The 25,456-nt window shown below is 44.3% G+C and overlaps 2 protein-coding genes across 9 annotated transcripts in view; one reads left to right on the plus strand and one right to left on the minus strand.

The window, feature by feature from the left end:
* Nucleotides 1–8,666, minus strand: part of FAM104A (family with sequence similarity 104 member A) — a 24,392-nt gene extending 15,726 nt beyond the window's left edge. For 2 of the 3 annotated variants that reach the window (XM_010360268.2, XM_030922637.1), the window contains exons 1-2: nucleotides 8,364–8,666; nucleotides 3,273–3,372 (exon numbers count right to left, since the gene is read on the minus strand). In XM_010360268.2, the coding sequence (XP_010358570.2) occupies nucleotides 3,273–3,372; nucleotides 8,364–8,584 (321 nt within the window). In that variant the 5' untranslated portion in view covers nucleotides 8,585–8,666. The remainder of the gene's footprint in view (nucleotides 1–3,272; nucleotides 3,373–8,363) is intronic. The other variant, XM_010360277.2, reaches the window with a different exon arrangement.
* Nucleotides 8,637–25,441, plus strand: C19H17orf80 (chromosome 19 C17orf80 homolog). 6 transcript variants are annotated; one of them, XM_030922635.1, is made up of 6 exons: nucleotides 8,637–8,767; nucleotides 9,489–9,594; nucleotides 11,750–13,272; nucleotides 19,167–19,274; nucleotides 19,826–19,933; nucleotides 24,172–24,459. In XM_030922635.1, exons 3-6 carry the CDS (start codon nucleotides 11,757–11,759, stop codon nucleotides 24,270–24,272), a joined length of 1,833 nt encoding a protein of 610 aa, XP_030778495.1. In that variant the 5' UTR covers nucleotides 8,637–8,767; nucleotides 9,489–9,594; nucleotides 11,750–11,756; the 3' UTR covers nucleotides 24,273–24,459. The 6 variants fall into 6 exon arrangements, with proteins under 6 accessions (XP_030778495.1, XP_030778496.1, XP_010358624.1 ...); XM_010360322.2 differs by lacking the exon at nucleotides 8,637–8,767 and adding an exon at nucleotides 8,923–9,021 and having other exon boundaries at nucleotides 22,134–25,441; XM_010360313.2 differs by lacking the exon at nucleotides 8,637–8,767 and adding an exon at nucleotides 8,923–9,021.
* Nucleotides 25,442–25,456: the final 15 nt, after the last annotated feature.

Here is a 25,456-nt window from a genome sequence, read left to right on the forward strand (position 1 = left end):
GAGTACTGCTTGAGCCTGGGAGGTAGAGGTTGCGGTGAGCTCAGATCACGCCACTGCACTCCAGCCTGGTTGACAGAGCTTATTCATTCAGGGAAAACATAGGAAATGGTTTCTCTTACATAACTTAGTTTCAAGAAAACTGATCTCATGGCCCTACCTCAGAATTAAAAGAAAACATTTTCATTAGTAATGTTATTAATAAAATATTTTATTGTCTAAACTATTAATATAATTAAAAATGAATTGTTTTATTTTCCCTTTTATACACAATCATCAAAAAGCAGCCAAATGTCCCTAAACTTCATTTTTTGCTGCTAAAAACATAATCATTTATTCCAGTAGTGAAAACTTAATTATTTGGGGCTTAACTTTCCATTTTAAAAGATTTTTCCCTCTGCCTTTTCCTTCTCTAGGTCTCTCATCATTCACTTGTCCTTGTTGCTTGTTAATACTACCGCCAGGAAGCACAGCGCAATGCAACACAGCACAGGACAGGACAGGACAGGACCGCACAGCACAGCACAGCACAGGACAACACAGGATAGGACAGGACAGCGTAACACAGCACAGTACAGCATAGGATAGGACAGGACAGGACTGCACAGCACAGCACAGCACAGGACAACACAGCACAGGACAGGACAACACAGGATAGGACAGGACAGCGTAACACAGCACAGTACAGCATAGGATAGGACAGGACAGGACCGCACAGCACAGCACAGCACAGGACAACACAGGATAGGACAGGACAGCGTAACACAGCACAGTACAGCATAGGACAGGACAGGACAGGACCGCACAGCACAGCACAGCACAGCACAGGACAGGACAGCGTAACACAGCACAGTACAGCATAGGATAGGACAGCACAGGACAGCACAGCAGGCTATTCTGGTCAATGTTCAGTAAGCAAGGCTGAAACTAACGGTTATAACACCCCATTAGGTGATCTACCAGTGAGTTCAGACAGAAACTATCAGTAATGACTTTAAATGATAAGAAAGACAATCTAGCCCTTCCTTCAGATAATGATTACAGAGTGGCTCAACAACTGAATTTCTTTGGACAAGTAAGGACAAGCTAGAGAACCCAGGAGGTTGAGTAACAAGACATTGTTTTCTTCTGTGAGCCCAATGCATAGATTTTAGAAAGAGAGTAAAGGTCATTTTGCACCAAAAAAAAAAAAAAAAAAAACCAAATAAAAAAATAAAAAACAACACTACAATATCTGCCTTACTTAAGAGATCAGAAATGTTAATTATTTAAAAAGGATGACAGTTTCTTTCTTTAACGAAGAGATAAAAGCAAGAAAAAGATGGCAATTGCTACTGCTATTCTCAGGCTTCAAAACTGGCAGATACAGGCAAAAACATGTTAATACAGAGAGTTAGACCTACCATACCCTTGACTGAAATGAACATCATATAGCAGGACTTACATACAGACACAAGTAAGGAAATACTGATGCCAACACCATTAAAGTAATCTTTGCATATTCTTTTAATGAACAGTCTTACAGTTCAAAAGAATGGAAACTCAATTACTATCACAGGGTTTTATCATTAGATATTCATGGTAGCCTCTAATCTTGTTTTCTTTCATCCCTGAGATTCCCCAACTATTACATTAAACAAGCTCAATTACCTTGCTGATAATTATAATTTTATATCTATATCTATATCTATATATATATAGATATATATATATATTTTTTTTTCTGAAACAGAGTCTTGCTCTGTCACCCAGGCTGGAGTAAACTGGGGCAATCTCAGCTCACTGCAACCTCTGCCTCCTGGGTTCAAGCGATTCTCCTGCCTCAGCCTCCTGAGTAGCTGGGATTACAGGCACGCACCACCACACCCGGCTAATTTTTTGTATTTTAGTAGAGACGGCATTTCACCATGTGGCCAGGACCGTCTCGAACTCCTGACCTTGTGATCTGCCCGCCTCGGCCTACCAAAGGGCTGGGATTACAGGTATAAGCCACCTCGCTCGGCCAGGAAAATATTAAAGGAGGAAAAACAGCTATAGAAACTCAGGTCTCCACACAGAAGGATTCTATTCTGCACTTGTTCACCGTCTCTGAATGAATGTTACCTCCACGAAAGTTCCCAATTTTTCCCCCTTGGGGGAGTTACTTTGAATTGCTGGCAAAGACAGACTGGATATAGGTCAAATCTTATTATCAGGAACTAATTAAGTACAAACTATTTGGGTGTGGACAAATTCTACTGTGAGTTATGAGGCTAGGGCTCTGTTGTTGAGGCTTTTCTCTTAGTGTGACAACCGTTAAGGATCAAAATCTCTAGGTGCATAACTTAATAGCAGCATTACTTTACATTGGTTCCCTTTCACCAGCATAAAGCAGCCTTCCAATTGCACAGAAAATTGATCCTCAGTCTGCATACTGAAGCACTCTTTCAGGAAATCGAAAATTGTAAAAAAGTTCAAGAACACCCACCTCCCCTTCCCTCTCACCATAAGAGCTCTTTTCAGAACAAAATAATGAAAAGTAAAAACACTGAAAAATGGGATTTTGCATACACATACCTTACATATTTTACATGCTTAAAGTTTCTCTTAAAAGGCATTTGAAGCCGGGCGCGGTGGCTCAAGCCTGTAATCCCAGCACTTTGGGAGGCCGAGACGGGCGGATCACGAGGTCAGGAGATCGAGACCATCCTGGCTAACATGGTGAAACCCCGTCTCTACTAAAAAATACAAAAAATTAGCCAGGCGAGGTGGCAGGTGCCTGTAGTCCCAGCTACTCGGGAGGCTGAGGCAGAAGAATGGCGTGAACCTGGGAGGCGGAGCTTGCAGTGAGCTGAGATCCGGCCACTGCACTCCAGCCTGGGCAACAGAGCCAGACTCCGTCTCAAAAAAAAAAAAAAAAAAAAAGGCATTTGAATTGAAGCAACAAAATACGTTTATCTTAAGGACAATTCATGGTTTATAAACTAGCAGAAAAGAAGTTGGCTGCTGAAATACAAAACAGGGAGTTCAAACATAGGCTTTCAAAGAGCCACAAAATTTCTAACAAATACAAATCAGTGTGTGCATGTATGACTATGTGCAGATATGTACTGTTTTGCTGGGGAGAGGGTACACAGTTTCCTCAAAGAGGTCCTGATTTGGAAAAAGAAAGGTTAAACCATCGTAATCAAGTAAGGTCATTTTAAATTATTCTTTAAGTAAATGTAATTACACAGCAGATACTGGGTTATTTCACTGAAGCAGTGAAAACAAGACTATGTGGCCACACGTCTTACCTCTGTGTCCCAGGAATCCTGAAAGACAGGGTTTCTGCTACTCCTTTTGGTCTGGGGGGGAAGATGGTTGTCTTCTTCGTTGCCATTCCTTCTCCTTTTCCTGAAATTAAATCACATGGAGAACTGATGTTTTGGACACTTGAATTGCAAATCGTAACAACATATACCATCCTGGCTAACACGGTGAAACCCCGTCTCTATTAAAAACTACAAAAAACTAGCCGGGCGAGGTGGCGGGCGCCTGTAGTCCCAACTACTCGGGAGACTGAGGCAGGAGAATGGCGTAAACCCGGGAGGCAGAGCTTGCAGTGAGCTGAGATCCGGCCACTGCACTCCAGCCTGGGCGACAGAGCGAGACTCCGACTCGAAAAAAAAAAAAAAACCACATATAAATTTGCCCTCTCGCCTGAGAAAACATAATTCACCATATGATATCCCGATAGGTTATTGATTGCAAGTACACCATCACGGGACACTAAGCGCAAAAATACAAGATAGCAGCAGGAAGGTCAAGCTCAAATTAGTAAAACTCATTTCTAAAAAGAGGCTTAACAATTTTAAATGTCTGTTGGGACTAAAACAAGAACAGGAAGAGGTTAATGACTAAGCTTTCAACCTAATTAAGGTTTTCTTCTTTCTATACTCCCTGAAATTACAATTCCGAGTTACCTAATTGTACTCCCTTCCATATGACAACATTTGAAATAAGAGTGGCTGTCTTTGCCTATTTGCCCTGAAAACCCTTATAAAGGTACCTCTTGGTCACATTAACCTGATTATTCTGGCAACACTAGTTGGTATTATGATATAACAATTACTTCACTAGATTGTTACTATGAGATTATAGCATAAGCTGCTTAAAATTTCCAGGTTTAAAGAAAAATCACACATCTTTCTTAGGCAAGTGTTCTCAGATGTGCAAGAAAGACCAAATTTGTATGTACTCTATTTAAGAATTATGTGCTGTCAAAACGATTTCTGAACCCGTTAGAAAACATAAATAAATTAAAGGAGGTAAAATTTTAAGTCAAATTGCCCGGAACTGTACTGTCCAATATGGTAGCCACTAGCCACCTATGATTATTTACATTTAAATTAACTAAAATTAACCATCCAGTTTCTAGGTCACAGCAGCCCTGTTTCTAGTGCTCAGTGGCCACGTGTAGCTAGTGGCTACTGCGCTGACCAGCACAGATAAAGGACATTCCTGTCACTGCAGAACATTCTCCCCAGCAGCACAGGCTAGAGGTCTGTATGTACGTGGCAGCAGCACCTATTAAAAACCCTTCAAGTTTCAGCTTTCTATAGATAAGAGACAAAAGGCTAGTGTGGACACACAGCTTTTGGAAAGCATGTACAATTGGAGGATATAGTGTCTTCTATATAATTATACACTTTCTATAAGAGTAGGGTGGCTTACAGTGGCAGGTCTTTAATCCTAAAGGTTTTGAGTTGAGGTCTGAATATTGGAGAAAATAAATGATCACCCTGAGCTCAATTCTCTGTACTCTGCAACATTCTGAATAGGTCTAACTTTAAGAATGAGTATGGATCTCAGCTTCAGTTTGGAATAATAAAAAGTGTGTGGTTCTGATAAAGCTTCAACCATCCTGCACTGGGCTATGTAGTTTACCTCATTCTAAGACATCATTTCTGCTCCCTACCTTTCTCTTAGGAGATCACATCTTAGCTGCACATTACTCTGAAGTAGATGGAGGTTAAAAAAAAAAAAGATGAATACCAGGTTTTAATAATCACTAAACAGACGTGCTTTTATCATAAATCTGAATCAAGAAACTGCTAATTTCATCCTAATATGATCAGAGAATTTGCGTGGGAGTGTTCTGCAGAGGCAAAGCAACGTCCGCTGGGAGGCCAGTTGACACCCAAAGAGAAACTCATCGAATAAGTAGCAGCTGCTGGTCCTCACACACTCATTTTATCAGCGTGCCAACAGCTGATTGGGCTTTGGGCTGCTGAGTCACTCTAACCAAACTTATGAGCCAGATCAAAATTTGCTATCTCCTCATTTATAATGGGGAATAGATCTTTCCAGGGCCAAGACTATGAATGTCAAGGAGGTTGCATGGCAGAGGAAGTGTAAGAACAAAAAAAGATGAGCTTGTTTTGTGGATTTCAACTAATCTCTGGGAGAGTCACATGAAATATCCCTGCCTCATAAATCACTTGATCTCTCAAAGTACCAGAATAATCTCTTTGGCCTGCTGGTGGCCTTCTCCTTTGGATGGTACCAGATTAAGAAAGAGTTCTACCTGTTATTTGCCTTTTTCTAGGCTCTTAGCAGATCTCATCCTTGAAACATTCTTCTTTCAATAATGGTGTTAACAACTGGCAAGATTACAGCTTCATGCTCATCCCTATCGGTTCAATCAATCAGATTACGGTTTTTGGCATTAATGCCACAGACCAGGTTATAATTTTAGCAGGCACCCCTACAACTGATTATATTCTCCCCTAACCTTCTAGGTGCAGATTACCGGTTAGCATCTGCTACTTCTAAAGTTGGCTGATTCCATCACATTGCATCATTTCATTTCTCTCCAACCTTCCTGTCATCTCCTAGAGACTGGGCATAGAAATAATCTTAAGAGTATGGGCTGGGCACAGTGACCGACACCTGTAATCCCAGCACTTTGGGAGGCCGCGGCAGGCTAGATGACTTGAGGTCAGGAGTTCGAAACCAGCCTGGCCCACATGGGGAAACCCGTCTCTACTAAAAATACAAAACAGCAGGGCGTGGTGGCGCGTGCCTGTAATCCCAGCTACTTGGGAGGTTGAGGCAGGAGAACTGCTTCAACCCAGGAGGTGGAGGTTGCAGTGAGCCGAGGTTGAGGTTGCACCACTGCACTCCAGCCTGGCCAACACAGCGAGACTCCGTCTCAAAACAAACAAAAACAGTATGGAAACTAGTGGTTTTCAAACTTTATTTTTAAAAGTAACAGAACTCTTTCTTACTGTAAAAAAAAATACTCTCTATATAAGAGAGAAAGGATCTGTGGAAGCAGGGACTCCCAGTCTGGTGAGGTGGCTCACATCTGTAATCCCAGCACTTTGGGAGGCCAAGGCGGGTGGATTCCTTGAGCCCAGGAGTTCAAGACCAGTCTGGGCAATATGGTGAAACCCCATCTCTACCAAAAACACAAAGGTTAGCTGGGTATGATAGCTTACATCTGTGGTCCAGTTAGGAGGCTGACGTGGGAGCATTACCTGAGCCTGGGAGGTTGAGGCTGCAGTGAGGCATGACGGGGCCACTGCACTCCAGCCTGGTCGCCAGAGTTAGACTCTGTCCATCAATCAGTCAATCAACCAACCAATCAATCAACAAGCAGGGACTCCCTCACCACACACCCACCTCTCTGCGGCTATCCAATCTACTGAAAAACCATCATTTTTTTTTTTTTTTTGAGATGAAGTTTCGCTCTTGTTGCCCAGGTTGGAGTGCAGTGATCTCGGCTCACCGCAACCTCCGCCTTCCGGGTTCAAGCGATTCTGCCTTAGCCTCTCAAGTAACTGGGATTAAGGCGCCCGCCACCAGGCCAGACTAAGTTTTTTGAATTTTTAGTAGAGACGGAGTTTCACCGTGTTGGCCAGGGTGATCTCGAACTCCTGACCTCAGGTAATCCACCGGCCTCGGCCTCCCAAAGTGCTGGGATCACAGGCGTGAGCCGCCACGCCCAGCCAAAAAACTACCATCTTAGACCATCCTAGAGCTGGCAGAGCTTGGCCCATCAGACTCCATTAAACACTGGCAAGAAAAGCCTGTCCAAATCAAATAACTTACTTAAAACATGTTGAGATTATTTGTGTACTAGATAAAAGGAATCTACAACCAGTATAAATGCATTCAGATTAGTTGTGTACAGTAGAATTTTTATTTGTAGGAAATATTTAGTTTTTTTTCAGATGTGAGACACCCCAAGAGAACACCGTAAGTATAAACTGGGTTTGGGAAAGAATCATGCAGCAGTCGGGTCAGGTTCACCATATCTAAAGCGCTTGTTCCTAATTCCCATAGCATGTCTGTAATGGGGCCCCCAATTTCAAATTTAGTCCACTCTTCTTTTCTATACAAGGAGAGGCTTTATGCTCCACTTGCTCCATGACCCAAATCAATAATCCCATGCAGCAGCTTGGGGAACCCGAGGTTTTCACCATGGGACCAAATAAACTCAGGATACTTTTGAGAACTTCTATCCCGTGAAATAACTATTTCAGAGAAGGATCCTTGTGGAAAGACCGTAACATGAAGAGCATTCTGAGGTAACCCTTCCCAACTTTCTCCTCCACACATTCTTGCAGAGGAAATTAAGAGGGAGAAAAAAATTAAGAAATCCCAACTTAGTCCGGACTCTAGGAGTACATGTCAAGCACAGAACCCTTAATTTAATACCCAGGTCCCGAGGCCAGGCTCCCTTGGGAAGGCAGCGAGTGAGTGCATCGCGATAAAATCCTACCTCCCGCCTTCGGAGTCAAACGGCCCCGCATCCAAACAGTTTAGAATCCAGCTTGTTCTTAATGCTACAGTCAAGAGAGGATCTATAACCCACCTTGGTCATCTGCCCTTCTATGTTCACAACCGTTCATAGCACAAGTTCTTCGGTCTAACCTAATCTTTCCCTGCTGCGGGGTTAAGCCCAACCTTTCTTTCTGACCTTGGGGAGCCGGCAGCTCCCCGCCCGGTGCCCTCACAAAAGCCTGAGGGGGCTCCCTCTCCAAGATGAGACGTTTCTCCCATCCCCCCACCCTCCTAAATTTAGGACAGGGAAGCTTTAGGGCCACCGTCTCTCTTCCGGGACCGATCACACTTCGTTCCAAATAGGAAAAGATAGGGGGGTAAAAAGATGGAGGGGCGGGAGACCTGGACCCCGGAGAGTCACCTTCCAGCTACCCACAGGAACCAAGCATCCGAACACTCGCGCATCCCTCTCCCCTCCTCCCCTGGCCCGCAGTGCACCCCACAGGGAGCCCTGCCTGGTCCACACTTGCTCCGACCCCCATTTCGCGCGCCCCCTCGGCTCCATCTCCCAGATCCTCAGGCGACGAGTGGAAAGGGGGTCCCTTCCCTCTCACCTGGGACGGAGGCGCTCGCTCATGGCAGCTGGCGGAGGGAAGTTACGCGGCGCCGCTCCGCGAGAAGAGGGAACAGAGGGGGTTGTGTTTCGGCGGCCGCCACGCCCACCCCCTCGGGCCTTGGCTCTCGCAGCCGCTCGGGTGGACGCAGCCGGTGGCGAGTACCCCTCAGTCGGACCCGTACCACGGCTACTTCCGGCGTCTGCTCCGCGCCCCCCCATGTCGCTGCCGCCGTGGTACCGCCCTCTCGCGGCTGCGCAGTGGCACGATCCCAACCGCGCCGACCGGTAACCCCGCCCACGGGAAGAGGCGGGCTCGGAGGGGGAGGAGCGACTAGGAGCTTCTGGGAGAAAGGACCTCCCCTGGGGTGGCGGAAGCACTCGCCTGTTCACAGCCAACGGAGGGTACGGTATGAAAGTCAAGCCAGGTTTCAAATAAACTCAATTATGTCATAATAATATCATACAAGTATTTGAGTTGAATCCGTGTGAGGTAACATTTTTTAAAAATAGGCGGACCTATCCGGCAGTGGTGCAGACGGCCTGACGCGGTTCCCTGGCCGGGGGTTGGGCAGGCGCTTGGGGGGCTTCCCTGGGGGGGCTTGTCGCCGGGGCCGCCTGGGCTTTCGGGTCTTCCGAGATGAGGACGGTCGTCTGAGGTGAGCTCACAAGGGCGGGGTTGTCTTCCGCGGCCCACGTTCTAGGTCTGGGGAAGACTGTCCTGAGCGGAGAGGGGAGGGAATCGGGTGCCGGCGGGGGGTATCGGGTGCCGAGGCCGGAGGAGGGTCTTTCTGGAACCGCAGGAGGTGCCCCTCGGTGGGGTTGCGGGAACGGCGGGCCGACCCCATCCACTTCGGTGGCAGAATCAGAACAGCTTTCAGGGAAAGAAAGGGTGCGGGGAGGTGGGCAGGCTGGTAACGCGGCCAGAGGAGGGAAAGGTGGCTGGAGAGCGCCGGAGGTGAGGGTGAGGATCAGTGGAACTGTTGAGGTCCTCCTTGAGCCCAGAGGCTTGGGAGGTCTTAACTCTCTGCTTTCCGGAACCTGTGTTTGTATTTGGTTCAGTACCGTGCCGCATTTACTCATTACGCGTGCTGCCAAGTCACCTGTCTCATCGTGTCTTACACAGGCTGACATTCACGTTTCATTCTGCCACGCTCGGGAACGGTGATCGGGGAAGAATGGGGATCCGGGAGAAGCACCCGCAAAACTAGCATCCTCCTAGAGGAGCTCGGGTAAGTAAACAGCCAGCCACATATAGACATTACCGTGGGAATGTACCGAGATGTTTCAAGTAGGATTGAGTGTGAGGTGGAGTGGAGGCAGAAGCGTCTAGCAGGTGTCAAGCCCTTTCTAACGTTATTAGCCGAAGGTCCATGGACTGGCTTCATTTGTATTTTTGTAAATAAACAGTCTGTGGCTTTCATCCTATTGTTAGTGTGTACCTCCAAACAAAGTAAGACTGATGGCTCACGCCTGTAATCCCAGCAGGCCGCCTGTAATCCCAGCAGGCCGGGCGCAGTGGCTCACGCCTGTAATCCTAGCACTTTGGGAGACCGAGGCGGGTGGATCACCTGAGGTCAGGAGTTCAAGACCAGCCTGGCCAACATGGTGAAACCCCGTCTCTACTAAAAATACTAAAATTAGCCAGGCGTGGTGGCGCAGGCCCGTAATCCCAGTAATCCCAGCCACTCGGGAGGCTGAGGCGGGAGAATCGCTTGAACCTGGGAGGCTGAGGTTGCAGTGAGCCGAGATCGTGCCACTGCACTCCAGCTTGAGTGACAGACAGAGCGAGACTCCATCTCAAAAAAAAAAAGACCGAACAACAACAAAATAAGAATGATTACTGTAATCTGTTGGCAGAAAACAGTTTTGTTTTGAATGACTTCATACAGGATAAGGTGGGTTGGTTGCTTTAATGAATGGGTTGGTCAAAATTGTGTCTGTTTTGTGAATGGTTTCAGTCACCTTTTTTAATCTCTTTGGTGGTCAGAGATATTACCAGTTGTAGTACTGAATAATATTTAATCGTTTAAAGAATTCAGTAAGCAAATATTGTATGCCAGGCTCAGTGCTAGGTTTTTACATACAGCTGTGTGCAGGATAGATAGGTTTCTTGCCCTCTGGAACTTTATAGAAAGAATAAGAGATGTAGAAAGGAAATACCTTTCAACTAAACATCGGAATTAAACATTTTCTTTTCTGGACTCTAAAGAATAACAGGTACAAATATACATGGTATAAATGTTTTTTAAAATTTTTTACATGGTATATATTTAACAAAGATGTCAAACTAATTTGCCAGTAATCTGTTGTACTAGAAACTATAAGTAGGCCAGGAGTGGTGGCTCACACCTGTAATACCAGTACTTTGGGAGGCCAGGGCAGGCGGATCACAAAGTCAGGAGATCAAGACCATCCTGGCCAACATGGTGAAACCCCGTCTCTACTAAAAATACAAAAATTAGCTGGGCGTGGTGGCATGTGCCTGTAGTCCCAGCTACTCGGGAGGCTGAGGCAGGACAATCGCTTGAACCCGGGAAATGGAGGTTTCAGTGAGCCAACACTGCACTCCAGCCTGGTGACAGAGTGAGACTCCGTCTCAAAAAAAAAAAAAAAAAGTATAAGTGAAAAACAGGGCTGTGTTCTTACCATGTATATATTTGTGCATTATACATACATTTTATGTATATCTGTGTGTGTGTATATATATGCATATTACTAAATGTTAGTAGAGCTTCATTTCTCATTCTTAGATTGTGGGAATTCTAGTATTTTCTAATATTTTCTTCTTACACCCTAGTGGATATTCCATATATCACTTTGGAAACCTGTGCTGTAATCAATAACCTTTGGCCGGGCGCAGGTGTGGTAGCTCACACGTGTAATCCCAGCACTTTAGGAGGCCGAGGCGGGTGGATTGCCAGAGCTCAGGAGTTCAAGACCAGTCTGGGCAACACAGACACCGTGAAACCCCGCCTTTACTAAAATACAAAAAATTAGCCAGGCGTGGTAGCATGCCCCTGTAGTCCCAGGTACTTGGGAGGCTGAGATAAGAGAATTGCTTAATGCTGGGAGGCCGAGTTTGCAGTGAGCAGATATTGTGCCACTGCACTCCAGGCTGGGTGACAGAGTGAGACTCTGTCTCCAGAATAAATAAATAAATAACCTTTGGTTCCTGGCCTAAGTTTTTTATTCTTTACCATTCTGTCCTTGAATAACATATTTATGGGTTTTTAAACAATTTTTTATCCTCATATAATGACTAGTTGACTTGCTGTAACCTTAAGTAGCAAACATCTAGCTTGTTCCAAATGATACAACACACAAGTAAAATATTGATGTTTACAAACTATGTGCTTCTCATAATCTCACATTTACGTTTTTCAGGAATAGGATGAGTGATAATCCACCCAGAATGGAAGTGTGTCCTTATTGTAAGAAGCCATTTAAACGATTAAAATCCCACTTGCCATACTGTAAGATGATAGGATCAACCATACCTACTGATCAAAAAGTTCATCAGTCCAAGCCAGCTACACTCCCACGTGCTAAAAAAATGAAAGGGCCAATCAAAGATTTAATTAAAGCTAAAGGGAAAGAGTCAGAGACAGAGAATGAAGAAAGAAATTCTAAGTTGATGATGGACAAACCCGAACAGACAGTGAAGACCTTTCCACTACCAGCTGTTGGTTTGGAAAGAGCAACTACCACAAAGGCAGATAAAGACATCAAGAATCCAATCCAACCATCCTTCAAAATGTTAAAAAATACTAAGCCAAAGACTACTTTCCAAGAAGAAACCAAGGCTCAGTTTTATGCATCAGAGAAAACCTCTCCTAAAACAGAACTTGCCAAAGATTTGTCTAAATTTGGAGAAAGTCAACGTAATCCTTCAGAAGCTGGAGCGTCTTTACTGGTTGGCTCGATAGAACCTTCTTTGTCAAATCAAGATAGAAAATATTCCTCAGCTGTACCTAATGATGTACAAACTACCTCTGGTGACCTGAAATTGGACAAAATTGATCCCCAAAGACAGGAACTTCTAGTAAAATTACTAGACGTGCCTACTGGTGATTGTCATATTTCTCCAAAGAATGTCAGTGATGAGGTTAAAAGGGTAAGAATGTCATTATTAAGCAATGAGAGAGATTCCAAAGGCAGGGATCACCTCTCAGGAGTCCCTATTGATGTTACAGTTACTGAGACTCCAGAAAAGAACCCAGAATCACTCATTTTAAGCCTTAAAATGAGCTCACTGGGTAAAATCCAAGTCATGGAGAAACAAGAGAAAGGACTTACTCTTGGAGTAGAGACGTGTGGGAGCAAAGGAAATGCAGAGAAAAGTGTGTCTGCAACAGAAAAGCAGGAACGGACTGTCATGAGCCATGGCTGTGAGAATTTCAACACCAATGATTCAGTCACAGAAAAGAAGTCTCAAGGAGAAGGATCACATTTAAGTTTGTTCATTCCAAGGGAGACAACTTATGAGTTTCATTCTGTATCGCAGTCAAGTAGTCAAAGTCTTGCTTCTCTAGCTACAAAATTTCTTCAAGAAAAGAAAGCAGAAGCCTGGAATCATAATTGTGTCCCTGATGTAAAGGCATTAATGGAGAGTCCCGAGGGACAGGTGTCTCCGGACCCCAAATCTGATAGTCAGCTCCAAGCATCACACACTAGGTGCCAGAGTCCTTTATGTTCAGACCAGCGTCACACTCCTCAGAGCCCCCTCACCAATCACGCTGCAGCTGCTGGCAGGAAGACCCTTCTCAGCTGTGTGGGACTGGAGTGGTTTCCAGAGCTCTATCCTGGTTACCTTGGACTAGGGGTGTTGCCAGGGAAGCCTCAGCGTTGGAATGCAATGGCCCAGAAGCCACAAATTACGACTCCCCAGGGGGAAAGACTCTCACAAGGTAAGCAAGCTTCTTTTCAATTGCCGTCTGTCCCATCCAAAATGCTCTCTCTGCCTTTTGAATGTATAAGGGTCAAGATACTAACATTTTCAGTCATTTAGTTTATTTTCACCTAGGCATGCCACTAGACTGCACATAAAGTCTTGAAAGAGGCTGGGTGCAGTGGTTCACACTTGTAATCTAAGCACTTTGGGAGGCAGAGGCCAAGGCAGGTGAATCACTTGATTTCAGGAGTCGAGACCAGCCTGGGCAACATGGCGAAACTCCATCTCTACTAAGAATACAAAAAATGTGCTGGGTGTGGTGGCGCACCTGTAGTCCCAGCTATTTGAGAGGCTGAAGTGGGAGGATCACCTGAGCCCTGGAAGTCAGGGCTGCAATGAGCCGGGTATGTGCCACTTCACTGCAGCCTGGGCGACGGGAGTGAGACCCTATCTCAAAAAAAAAAAAAAAAAAAAATTGGCCTGAAAACATTACTTCTTGCTTCAGGGTCAGTAGTGGTGGTTTATCCCTCTCTTTTTCTCTCCCCTAAGAGTTGAAGATTACACTAGGGCAGGCTGGCGATAATGAAAGCAGCTGAGTTTCTGCATTGAGAAGAGGCATGTCCGGTAGAAACTGGATGGGTAAACAGACTCGAGAAAAACATAAAGACTTCAAAATTCAACTAGATAGAATGAGCACTGTGTTCAGAATCCAGTCAGGATCAGGCTGTACAAGAAATAGGTTCTAAGTTTACAGGACAAGAAATGGGTTCTAGGTTTCAGGCAAATGCAACATCTAGGAATTTAGAGTAGCAAAGTAGGATGCAGGTGGTAGGACACAGGTAAAACTAGCCAGGTAAGAAGGGCAAGCAAGGCAGATAAGTGGAAGTGGAGGCTCAGGAAATGAACAGTGACGATCAAGGACCAGAAATAGAGGATGTGACCAAAAACAAAAGAAAAAATGTAGGCCACAAAGACTAGGACGCAAGAGTAAAACCAGTGATTGAGCCTGGAAACAGGAGAGATGAGGTAAGAGGGACTTGGGGTGAAAGACTGAACATTGAAACTCACCTTGATTATGAATCAGACTCTTCAGAAGCTTCCTAGAAGCTCCTTGCTGATGGCTGGAATAGGTTAACAGGAGGGAAGACCAAGGCCCAACGAGCTAGGAAGTTCCTGACAGTCATTTGAAATATCTTTGCTTTTCTCTGCTGAATCTCATTTTTAGTTACTAGACCACCTCTCTAGTTAAAATACATAACATTTCTTAAGCTTTTCTAGGGGCAGGGTTATTGTAAGGTAGCATACCTCTCTTGTGTAGTGGTCATTGGTGCTTTCATGCTTATTTTGACAGGAGACCTGTAACAACTCAGAATAGGTTTGCAAGAGAAAAACTGATATTATCTGTTCCTAAAGGGAAATCGTTTTCTCCTCTGGTAGATTTTGCAAATGATGTCATATTCACTAAACCTCTATTTGCCTGGTCTCAATAATGGATGTGTACTAAGAGCAGAACATTGCTAGCCCAAAGCTACATTTTCTTTAACTACCTTCTATAAACAGGCCTAATGTCTAGACTTTTTTGTACAAAGTTGTAGTCACAAAGTCAAGCCCCTTCTCCATAATAAACACATTTTGGCCGGGCGTAGTGGCTCAAGCCTGTAATCCCAGCACTTTGGGAGGCCGAGACGGGCGGATCACGAGGTCAGGAGATCGAGACCATCCTGGCTAACACGGTGAAACCCCGTCTCTACTAAAAAATATAAAAAACTAGCCAGGCGAGGTGGTAGCGCCTGTAGTCCCAGCTACTCGGAGGCTGAGGCAGGAGAATGGCGTGAACCCGGGAGGCGGAGCTTGCAGTGAGCCGAGGTCGCGCCACTGCACTCCAGCCTGGGCCACAGAGAGAGACTCTGTCTCAAAAAAGAAAGAAAAACAAAACAAAACCAAAAAAAAACCACATTTAATTATGTTAACATTTGTGTTGCTTTGTGGTTTTCAGAGTGCCTCTATCTGTATTTTTATTCTGGCCACACAACTCTGAGAGGTGGGCAGAGTGAATTTATCCCTATTTTGTAGATGATGAAACAGGCACAGAGAGAATAAGTGGTTTGTCCAACTTTGTGTTGCCAATAAATAGTAGAGCTGCAAGGAGAACCTAGTTTCCTGAGGCCTAGTTTAATCCTTTCCACTAAATCATGTTGTAGAAAATACACCATAACTAAAACCACGTTTGTTATAGTGCCATTCTTTTCTGTGTGAGGGTTTTTGTTTTTTTCTTTGATTTTTGAGACGGAGTTTCGCTCTTGTTGCCCAGGCTGGAGTGCAATGGCGCAATCTCGGCTCACCTCTGCCTCCTGGGTTCAAGCGATTCTCCTGCCTCAACCTCCCAAGTAGCTAGGACTACAGGTGTGCGACACCACGCCTGGCTAATTTTGTATTTTTAGTAGAGATGGGGTTTCTCCATGTTGGTCAGGCTGGTCTCGAACTCGTGACCTCAGGTGATCTGCCCACCTCAACCTCCCAAAGTGCTGGGATTACAGGCGTGAACCACTGTGCCCGCCTTCTGTGTGTTTTTCAATTGCAGATGCACACACTCCCCCCATGATAAATCTCTCTAGCAAGCTGAAGGACTTGTGTATTTTCTGTACTATATTTTATAGTGCTTAGGAATATCCCTGATACACACTTTTCATTTTAGAGGAAAAAAAGGGAGGGACCTGACGTTTATCTGCAATGACTATGACTATCATTATGCTAGATACATTATCTCATTTAGCCCTCTTAACAGCTCGGAGGTGACACCACTGTCCCACCCTCTCATTCCTCATAAGGAATCTGAGCTTCAGACATCTTTTTTTTTTTTTTTTTTTTTTTTGAGACGGAGTCTTGCTCTGTCTCCCAGGCTGGAGTGCAATGGTGCGATCATGGCTCACTGCAACCTCCGTCTCCCAGGTTCAAGCAGTTCTCCTGCCTCAGCCTCCCGAATAGCTGGGATTACAGGCGCCTGTCACCACGCCCAGCTAAATTTTTTTTTTTTTTTTTTTTTTTTGTATTTTTTAGTAGAGACGGGGTTTCACCATGTTGGCCAGCCTGGTCTCGAACTCCTGACCTCAGGTAATCTGCCCACCTCAGCTTCCCAGAGTGCTGGGATTACAGGCATGAGCCACCGCGCCTGGCCTGAGCTTCAGACATCTTAAGTGACTTGCCCATGTTCATGCAGTAAGTGACAAAATCAGGATTCAAATCCAGGTTCGTCTGACTCTAGTAACTATCCCAAACAGTGAACCTGAAGTAGAGCTTAAAGACCACAGGTAGAAGAGTCAGGTGAACCTGGAGGTATTAATTACTAACTATCCCAAACAGTAACCCTCAAGTAGAGTTTAAAGACCACAGAGAGAAGTCAATACCTTGTTTGATATGTTGTTAATACATTTCGCTGTTAGGTCCCAAGAACACAGTAATAAGGTATAGTAACTTGAAACATTAAATTACCAACGTTGTGAGATAGGATATAGAAGGGAAAATAGAATTTTTTCTTCAGTAACAAGTTCCTTCCAAACAGTGGTGAGAAACTATTTTAATCCCTTTTATTGCTTATAGTCTGTAACTAATAAATGCTGTGCTTAGTTTGGTACTTCTATATCAGACGGTAAATAAGCTGTAATCATCATAGGGCCTCTACTTCCATTATGAATTGAAAAACTATTGAAGTCGGATCCAGGATCAATGTTCAGACTTTGATTACCACCAAACGAACAGAAGGTACCAGAGGAGAGAGACCCTAGGATCAGGTCAAGCCCTGATCCCTCCACTGGCCAAGGACTTCAAGGCCACATCAATCTATAGGGATTAAAAGGTGGTGCCATTGGCTCCTCAAAAAGCTTTGTAATTTCACCGGGCAATGGCTGTCTCCAGTGACTGCAAATTAGAGTTTTATTGAAATCTTTATATAAGAGAATGGACTATACCTTTTCTCACTCAGGCAAGACCTTTGATAGGTCACTTGCCCTTCTCAGGAAGCCAGCTCATTCCTTTGATACTTAAAGGCAGGGCCGGTGAGCTAACAGTTACTGAATTAACTGCAGGTCAGGCCAGTAGGCTCACCTGACTGGAGAAAGCAGGGCAAGGCCAGGGAACCACATGGTCCTGACACTGCTGCATGGTCGCAATTTTCAGGAAGTTGTCTCTTTGCACCATTTTCCTCAAAATTTTTCCAAGATGAATGGGGTTTTTTTAAGAGACTAACCTTTACCTTGCAAGAGAATTATCTTCTGTGCAATTTCTTCGAAGACAGCATGATTCTTTTCATTGCTCTTTAATGATCATTTGGATATTTTTACATCCACAGCAATTTTTACCACACCTGCTAAACCTGTTATCAGTGTTTAATTTATTCTTTATCCTGATGAACCAAACCAAGACCAGAGAACCATCAGTAGTAGAGATTACCTGTCATAAAACATGGAGAAAACCAGGTGCAGGAGAAATGTGATTAAGGAGTATAAGCCCTCTTTTTTTGTGTGTGTGATGGAGTCTTGCTCTGTTGCCCAGGCTGGAGTGCAGTGGCATGATCTCGGCTCACTGCAAGCTCTGCCTCCCAGGTTCACACCGTTCTCCTGCCTCAGCCTCCTGAGTAGCTGGGACGACAGGCGCCCGCCACCACGCCCGACTAATTTTTTCTATTTTTTAGTAGAGATGGGGTTTTACGGTGTTAGCCAGAATGGTCTCGATCTCGTGACCTCGTGATCCGCCTGCTTCGGCTTCCCGAAATACTAGGATTACAGGTGTGAGCCACTGCACCCGGCCTGCATAAGCCCTCTTTTTTGGTTCTGCTTAAGTTATTCATGTACTGAACGTAAATAGGAAATGTTTCCTGGCCAATAATAGCAATAGGGTAATAGAACAGGCATGTTGACTGTGGACAAGTCACAGTCATAATAGGAGAAAGTCATGCTTTTCGCTGACATGTTTAGCAGATGATAGAAGATGTAAAAGAGGCCAGGTGTAGTGGTTCATGCCTGTAATCCCAGCACTTTGCGAGGCTGGGGCAGGCAGATCACATGAGGTCGGGAGTTCAAGACCAGCCTGGCCAACGTGGCGAAACCCCATGTCTACTAAAAATAACAAAAATTAGCCTGGCGTGATGGCGTGTGCCTGTAATCCCAGTGCTCAGGAGGCTGAGGCAGGAGAATCACTTGAACTCAGGAGGTGGAGGTTGCAGTGAGCTGAGATCATGCCACTGCACTCCAGCCTGGGTGACAGAGCGAGACTCTGTCTCAAAAACAAACAAAAAGATGTTGTTAAGACTCACTTCGGCCGGGCGCGGTGGCTCAAGCCTGTAATCCCAGCACTTTGGGAGGCCGAGACGGGCAGATCACGAGGTCAGGAGTTCGAGACCATCCTGGCTAACACGGTGAAACCCCGTCTCTACTAAAAAATACAAAAAGCTAGCCGGGCGAGGTGGCTGGTGCCTGTAGTCCCAGCTACTCGGGAGGCTGAGGCAGGAGAATGGCGTAAACCCGGGAGGCGGAGCTTGCAGTGAGCTGAGATCCGGCCACTGCACTCCAGTCCGGGTGACAGAGCGAGACTCCGTCTCAAAAAAAAAAAAAAAAAAAAAAAAGACTCACTTCATGAAGCACATGCACATCAATCACCTGGCCAGGGTACTCAGCAGACCAAAAACAAGTAGAGGTCCTGATTTGCAGGGGTCCCTTAGCCTTTTGAAAAACGTTTTTTCAACCTGTAATTGATTTGACTTTCAACACTTAGCTGCAGTTCAATGCAGAAATCTTTACTTCACCTGTTTAGAATATGCTTTTCCTGAGGCTTAGCCCTGGATCCTTCGGCACTGGATATTGGGGAAGGGGGTACGTTTCGGTAAACAATGACAGTGACTTCTGTTTGGAACCATAGTTTCTTTGTTGGAAAGAAGCTCAACTCATATAAGGAGTTTGGAACCCCCCACCGGACTTACAACCTCCAACTTCTCTCTAATGAGGCTCTTGGGAGCTGTACAAAAAGGTGAGGCTGGAGTTTGACTGTTGCGTTCTGTTGCTGGTTCCGGGCATTTGGAAAAGTTTCTCTTTAGGCTGTTATAGCAAGGCTAAAGAGGAGAAGGAAAAAATGTTAAAATGTCTGTTGTCTTCCTAGTTTTCCACTTGTCTGTTTTCATTTTGGAGTTTGACATAATTGAAAGCACCAAAGCTAATAACTACCATTTATTCAACAGCTTGTATTTTTTAATACCTACCCCCAACTTTCCTTTGCCCACGTTGATTTTGCCTCCTCCCAAAGCCAGAAAGACTCTAAACCTCAAGTTAACCAGTTGTATTAGTCTCCTCCCACTCAAGATTTTAACCAGGCACCCAAAACAAGAGTAACTAATTTTGAATCTAGTCAAGTTAAGGTTATTTGATGGTAGTTAGCCTTTATGTGTTTAAAATACGTGCGTGTAAATCTCTGAATTACAGTTCCATCACTCAAGCTAACTGGGAAAACTTGAATGACCCGCGGATCCTGGATTCTGGCCCTCATTTCAGTCACTGTAACAAGCTGTATTTCCTTTTGAACAGGCTGGATCAGGTGCAACACCACCATAAGGAAGAGTGGAGTCGGTGGCATCACGATGCTCTTCACAGGATACTTCGTCCTGTGTTGTAGCTGGAGTTTCAGACGTCTGAGTAAGCCTTTCTATATTTTTAGCCTAAATAACAGGTCCCATCCCATTATGTGGACTTTGAAGGGATTCTCTGAATTGCTTTTTTTTGTCTTTTTTTTTTTTTTTTTTTACAGCTTTACAGTATCTGACATGCCCTGCTGAATGAGCTATTGCCTGGGGTTTCTGGGGTTTTTTATTTTTTTAGAGATGCAGTTTTGCTCGTTGCCCAGGCTGGAGTACAATGGCATGATCTCGGCTCACCGCAACCTCCACCTCCTGGGTTCAAGTGATTCTCCTGCCTCAGCCTCTCGAGTAGCTGGAATTACAGGCATGCGCCACCATACCCAGCTAATTTTGTATTTTTAGTAGAGATGGGGTTTCTCCATGTTGGTCAGGCTGGTCTCAAACTCCCGACCTCAGGTGATCTGCCCACCTCGGCCTCCCAAAGTGCTGAGATTACAGGCGTAAGCCACTGCGCCTGACGGGCTCCGGCGTTTTATTAGAGGCTTGGTTGTAATGGCCTGTATAAGATTTGACTAGAATTTACATAATTGTCCTTGTCCTCCATTTCATGTTGTCTTTTTTTTTTTTTTTTTGAGACGGAGTCTTGCTCTGTTACCCAGGCTAGAGTGCAGTGGCACAATCTTGGCTCACTGCAACCTCCGCCTCCTGGGTTCAAGTGATTCTTTTGCCTCAGCCTCCCAAGTAGCTGGGACTACAGGTGTACATCGCCATGCCCGGCTAACTGTTTGTATTTTTAGTAGAGACAGGGTTTTCACCATATTGGCCAGGCTGGTCTTGAACTCCTAACCCCTGGTGATCCACCTGTCTCTGCCTCCCAGAGTGCTGGGATTACAGACATGAGCCACTGCACTCAGCCTTTCTAGCTTTTTTTCCTTCCCTGCCAAAAGGTCAGGTACCTAAGAACTGTTTCCTTGCTCCAGTGGAAGGTGCTTTTCCTCAGTGCTTAAGAACACCTTTTTGGCATTGAAACCAAACACCTTTATACCACAAAAGAAAGGAGGAGGAATAGAATACAGCTGTCACTTACCAATGTGTCTAAGTCTTATTGCTATCTTAGTTAATCTACTTTGAACACTTGAAAACCAAAGCACCATTCTCCAAGTTTCAGCTTGCACTAATTCTTAACCAGAAGGAAAATACCTTACTTTCATTTCCCTTAATTCAATATATCTTTCTTCATTTTTAAAGTATTGTATTATAAAAATATATCCTTATAGTTAAAAAGACATGATGGGTATCAAAAATACCAGTATTTTTGTATAATTAAATTTTTGTGCTGGTTTTCTATAATCAAAAACCAATATTTTTGGGCCGGGTGCAGTGGCTCATGCCTGTAATCCCAGCACTTTGGGAGGCCGAGGCCAGCAGATCACCTGGGGTCATGAGTTCAAGACCAGCTTGCCCAACGTGGTGAAACCCTGTCTCTACTAAAAATACAAAAATTAGCTGGGCATGATGGTGGGCGCCTGTAGTCCCAGCTACTTGGGAGGCTGAGGCAGGAGAATTGCTAGAACCCAGGAGGCAGAGGTTGCAGTTAGCTGAGATTGCGCCACTGCACTCCAGCCTGGGCGACCAGCGAAACTGCATCTCAAAAAACAAAACAAAACAAAACCACCAGTATTTTTGTACAAAAAAAAAAGCCCACTCTCAGATGAAAACTTCAGGTATAAAAGTACAAGATAACGATGAACTCTGAAGGCCAACATAATTCACACACTAGACTTCTTTTTTAAAAAATCACAATTTGATGCTAATTGGGATTTGTTTTATGAAATCAGTGCCTAGCAAGTAGCAGGTAGGTCCGACAGCAGGAAGGAACAGGGCAGCAGCACACTCCTGCATGCTGGCTGGAATGGCCTCGCCGCCATCTCTTGTATCAGACACCTGGCCATGGGTGAGGAAAAGGAGTGCCTTTCTGATCATCCTACATAAATGGAGAGGCCCAAAACCAAGAGTCATTTCTCCCACAGAGAAAAGGGCTTTTTCTTAAAGTTTTACCAGTCTGAAAGGGATTGTTTGATACCTGACATTAGTGAACAGAGACTGAAGAAAGTGAAACAAACTCATTGTGCTTAATACTCTATTTCTAAACTTTTATAAAACAAAAATATAACAGAATGATCTGTAGAGGCAAGAGATAGCAACAGTCATTGGAAGTGGCCTCTTGGATCCTTACATTTGTCTCTGTTTATCCAAAGAGCTGCAGCGCTGGCGTAAGTGGTGTTGACCTGGACATCACTTAAAATTCTGGAACAGCAAAGAGCGTACGGTGGAGACGACTGCAATACATACTTAACAATTTAAAAATGTGTAATATGTGGGACAGGGAGAGGGAGTGAAAAAAAAATAAAGAATAAAATTATTGGAATCTAAAATAATGATATAGGAAGTAAATGTATTATTAATGTAGACAGATCTGGTTCTGTCTGGATGTTCTTAGCTTGCTGTCAAGAGCAACTGAGAATTAGAGAAAAACTAGTTTTGTTTAATCATAAAGTTATAATTCAAGCAGATGTGAAGATGACAAAGTTCATCATTAAAATTAAGACGTTATTTCTCAGTAAAAACCTAGCATCTCATTACCAGTCATCTATATGAGATACCAGACTACTACCTATATGTTGATACAGGAAAGTATCTGAATTGGCAGAAAATAAGCCCGCATCAGGCCCTTCCCCTTAGGTTCTCTGGGGCCTTTGACCAGATCTTGATAGGTGCGAGAAACACAGGAGCTAAGGATGGGCATTCGAGTTGCAGGTAAGCCTCCGCAAAAAACCTTACAAATATTTTTAAGATGATTTTTAAAATAGCACACTAACTATAACATCTTGAGTATAATAGTGACCAGGTGGCTAACTTATCATCTCTTCCTGGAAACTTTTCAGAATCCCACCCCATCCCTTTCTCAAGAGTTTCTGTATATTACTGCGAAATTCCTCTCAATTTGTTAGGGTTGTTTTTGGCTGGTGGGTTTTCTGTGTTTCTTCATCTCATCAAACTATTCAGTGTCTGATTTTTTGACTTCCGCTTTGGCCCATAGAGAGTAACTTGGATACTTACAGGTAGAAAAAGCTTTGAGGAAATTTAGGCAGCATCAATGGATAAGTGTTTCCCCAACCTCCTTTCTAACATAGAGGGTTAGTTGTATATCACACGCATATACCCCTCTGCCTCAGCTTTGCTTGTGGTATCCTCATCCCACAATACATGAGGTCAGTTCCTCTTATGTCCCAGCTCTTTTAAAACTACAGGAATGCCGGGTGTGGTGGCTCATGCCTATAGTCCCAGCACTTTGGGAGGCCAAGGCGGGTGGATCATGAGGTCAAGAGTTCAGGATCAGCCTGTGCAACGTGGTGAAACCCATCTCTACAGAAGAACGTAAAAAGTCGCGGAGCTCAGTGGCACACGCCTGTAGTCCCAGCTGCTCAGGAGGCTGAGGGGAGAGAATCCCTTGGGCCCAGGAGGCAGAGGCTGCAGTGAGCTGAGATTGTGCCACTGCATTCCAGCCTGGGTAATGGAAGTGAAACCTTATCTCAAAAATCCCAAAAAACCTACAGGAAAGCCACAGCTAGCATATGTTGACTTGTACGTTGTTTCTCTCTCTTCTCAAAGCTGGAATGCTGGGGCTACTTTTTACCTACCTTTTCTATTCCCAGTCCCCTGCTCCTTTCCATCCCTAATGGGAGTAATTTAATTATGCAACAAATTCTCATAGTTAAGGTATTCGGCAATATATTCCTGCATCTTAGAATTCTCTGTAAGGAAAAAAGTTGTGGTTGAGGGAAAGAGTTCTACATTCAGTTATTTTAGTTTAATATCACTAAGAACTTCATTGGAACCCAGAACAATCTTCCCTGCTGAAAGAGCTTTGTGCCCATTCTCTGTGAGTGCTCTTTAGGAGAGATGCTTAATGATTCTCTCAACACCTCCCCATGCGTGCTTACTCAAGACCAGGAACTCTTGAGGTGAGAAGGTAGATGAGAATGACCTTCAATAACATCCTCTTTCCCAGTCCCCCAGTTCCTTCGAGCAGGGGCAGCAGACCACCATGACCCACGGACCAAAGCCGCCCACTGCCTCGTTTTTGTACGTAGTCAAAATGTACAAAAACAAACCCTGCTCATTTGGTTAGGTGCTGTCCATGGCTGTTTCACACGACAACAGCGAAGTCGAGTAGTTGCGACAGAAACCATATGCCCTGAAAAGCTGAAAATATTTACTATCTGGCCTTTACAGAAAAATTGTGCCGACCCCTGCCCTGGAAGAGAACAGTACCTCCATGTGGTGGTGTGGCGAAGACGACTGGGGATTGCCGCTCTAAAACATGTTTGGATTAGGAAGCACATTTAAGTAGGAGAAGCCTGTCGTGACTTGTCTGTAGTGCCTTCATGCCCTGTGTTGCCCACTGAATTGCCCCGTAACACGTAAGTGTTGTGGTAGCATAAAGGGATAGCTTGTCACCCCTCAAGGTTATCAGGAACGTTTGTATCACTGCTATAAATGAAGTAGTGTCACTTGTCATAATCAGAATGCTAAAACATAATGAAAAAGTTTAACTTAGTTACAGTAAATATTTTATATCCCTGAAAATAAGTTCCTAAATGAGAATAGAACTATTTAATGATCCATCAGTCCTAAAAGGAGATCTGCCTTGTATTGCCAAGTTTAAGGCAAAGGTGAGATCCTGTATTAATAAGAAGACGGCTTTTTTGGTTGACATTGTTAAGTACTAAGAATTGTAACTCACATACAGTAGGAAACAAAAAAAAACTCTCCGCTGACTTCTTTGAATTAGGTACTGAGAATCCACAAATAAAGTAGCGTGGGTAACTTTAAAGAAGCCATTGGAAAGTCTCCACACTCTGGAATTACTTGCAAATGTCTACAGAGTAATGGAAGGAACGGCTTCCTTATCTGGTCATTGCTGCCATCTAGGTTGGAAAAATAAGTGAAGATGTTTCATCAAGTCCTTCAAGAATCTCTTCTTAATGTTCAGAATAGTTTAAGAGCATTGTTGAGTTAAACTGATAGCTAATTGATTATTTTCTGAGATTTAGATCTAAACAAACTCAGCATGATCAGGAAGCACACCTCACAGCTCCAGGGTGCAATACTGATGTAAACTTGTGAGGATACATGTTTCGCTCATATATGTAAAATTGCTATAAGTTCATTTGCACAGCCAGTTCCAATCATGTATGTGGTCGCCAGATTAAAAGCTTCATCCAGAAAGACAAGACTCTTCAGAACAAATAGCAGACAAATCCACGCTTCAGGTGTGAGATGGAGTAACTACTCATCTCTTCACAGAGCCAAGGAAAAACGCTGTAACATGATTTACCATTTTAAACAGCCTTATAAGTTTTATCTCTTAAAATCATGCTCCAGGCTGGGCGTGGTGGCTCATGCCTGTAAATTCCAGCACTTTGGGAGGCCGAGGCGGGCGGATGACTTGAGGTCAGGAGTTCAAGACCAGCCTGGCCAATATGATGAAACCCTGTCTCTACTAAAAATACAAAAA

This window comes from Rhinopithecus roxellana, chromosome 19, assembly GCF_007565055.1.
Source record: "Rhinopithecus roxellana isolate Shanxi Qingling chromosome 19, ASM756505v1, whole genome shotgun sequence".
Lineage (NCBI taxonomy): Eukaryota > Metazoa > Chordata > Mammalia > Primates > Cercopithecidae > Rhinopithecus > Rhinopithecus roxellana.

Bases quoted from the DNA above. Each gene is read 5' to 3' on its own strand.
- C19H17orf80 (XM_030922635.1), top strand. From the start codon at position 11,757: ATGAGTGATAATCCACCCAGAATGGAAGTGTGTCCTTATTGTAAGAAG. The intron at 13,273-19,166 runs GTAAGCAAGCTT...TTGGAACCATAG, and splicing joins GGGGGAAAGACTCTCACAAG to TTTCTTTGTTGGAAAGAAGC. The intron at 19,275-19,825 runs GTGAGGCTGGAG...CCTTTTGAACAG, and splicing joins CTTGGGAGCTGTACAAAAAG to GCTGGATCAGGTGCAACACC.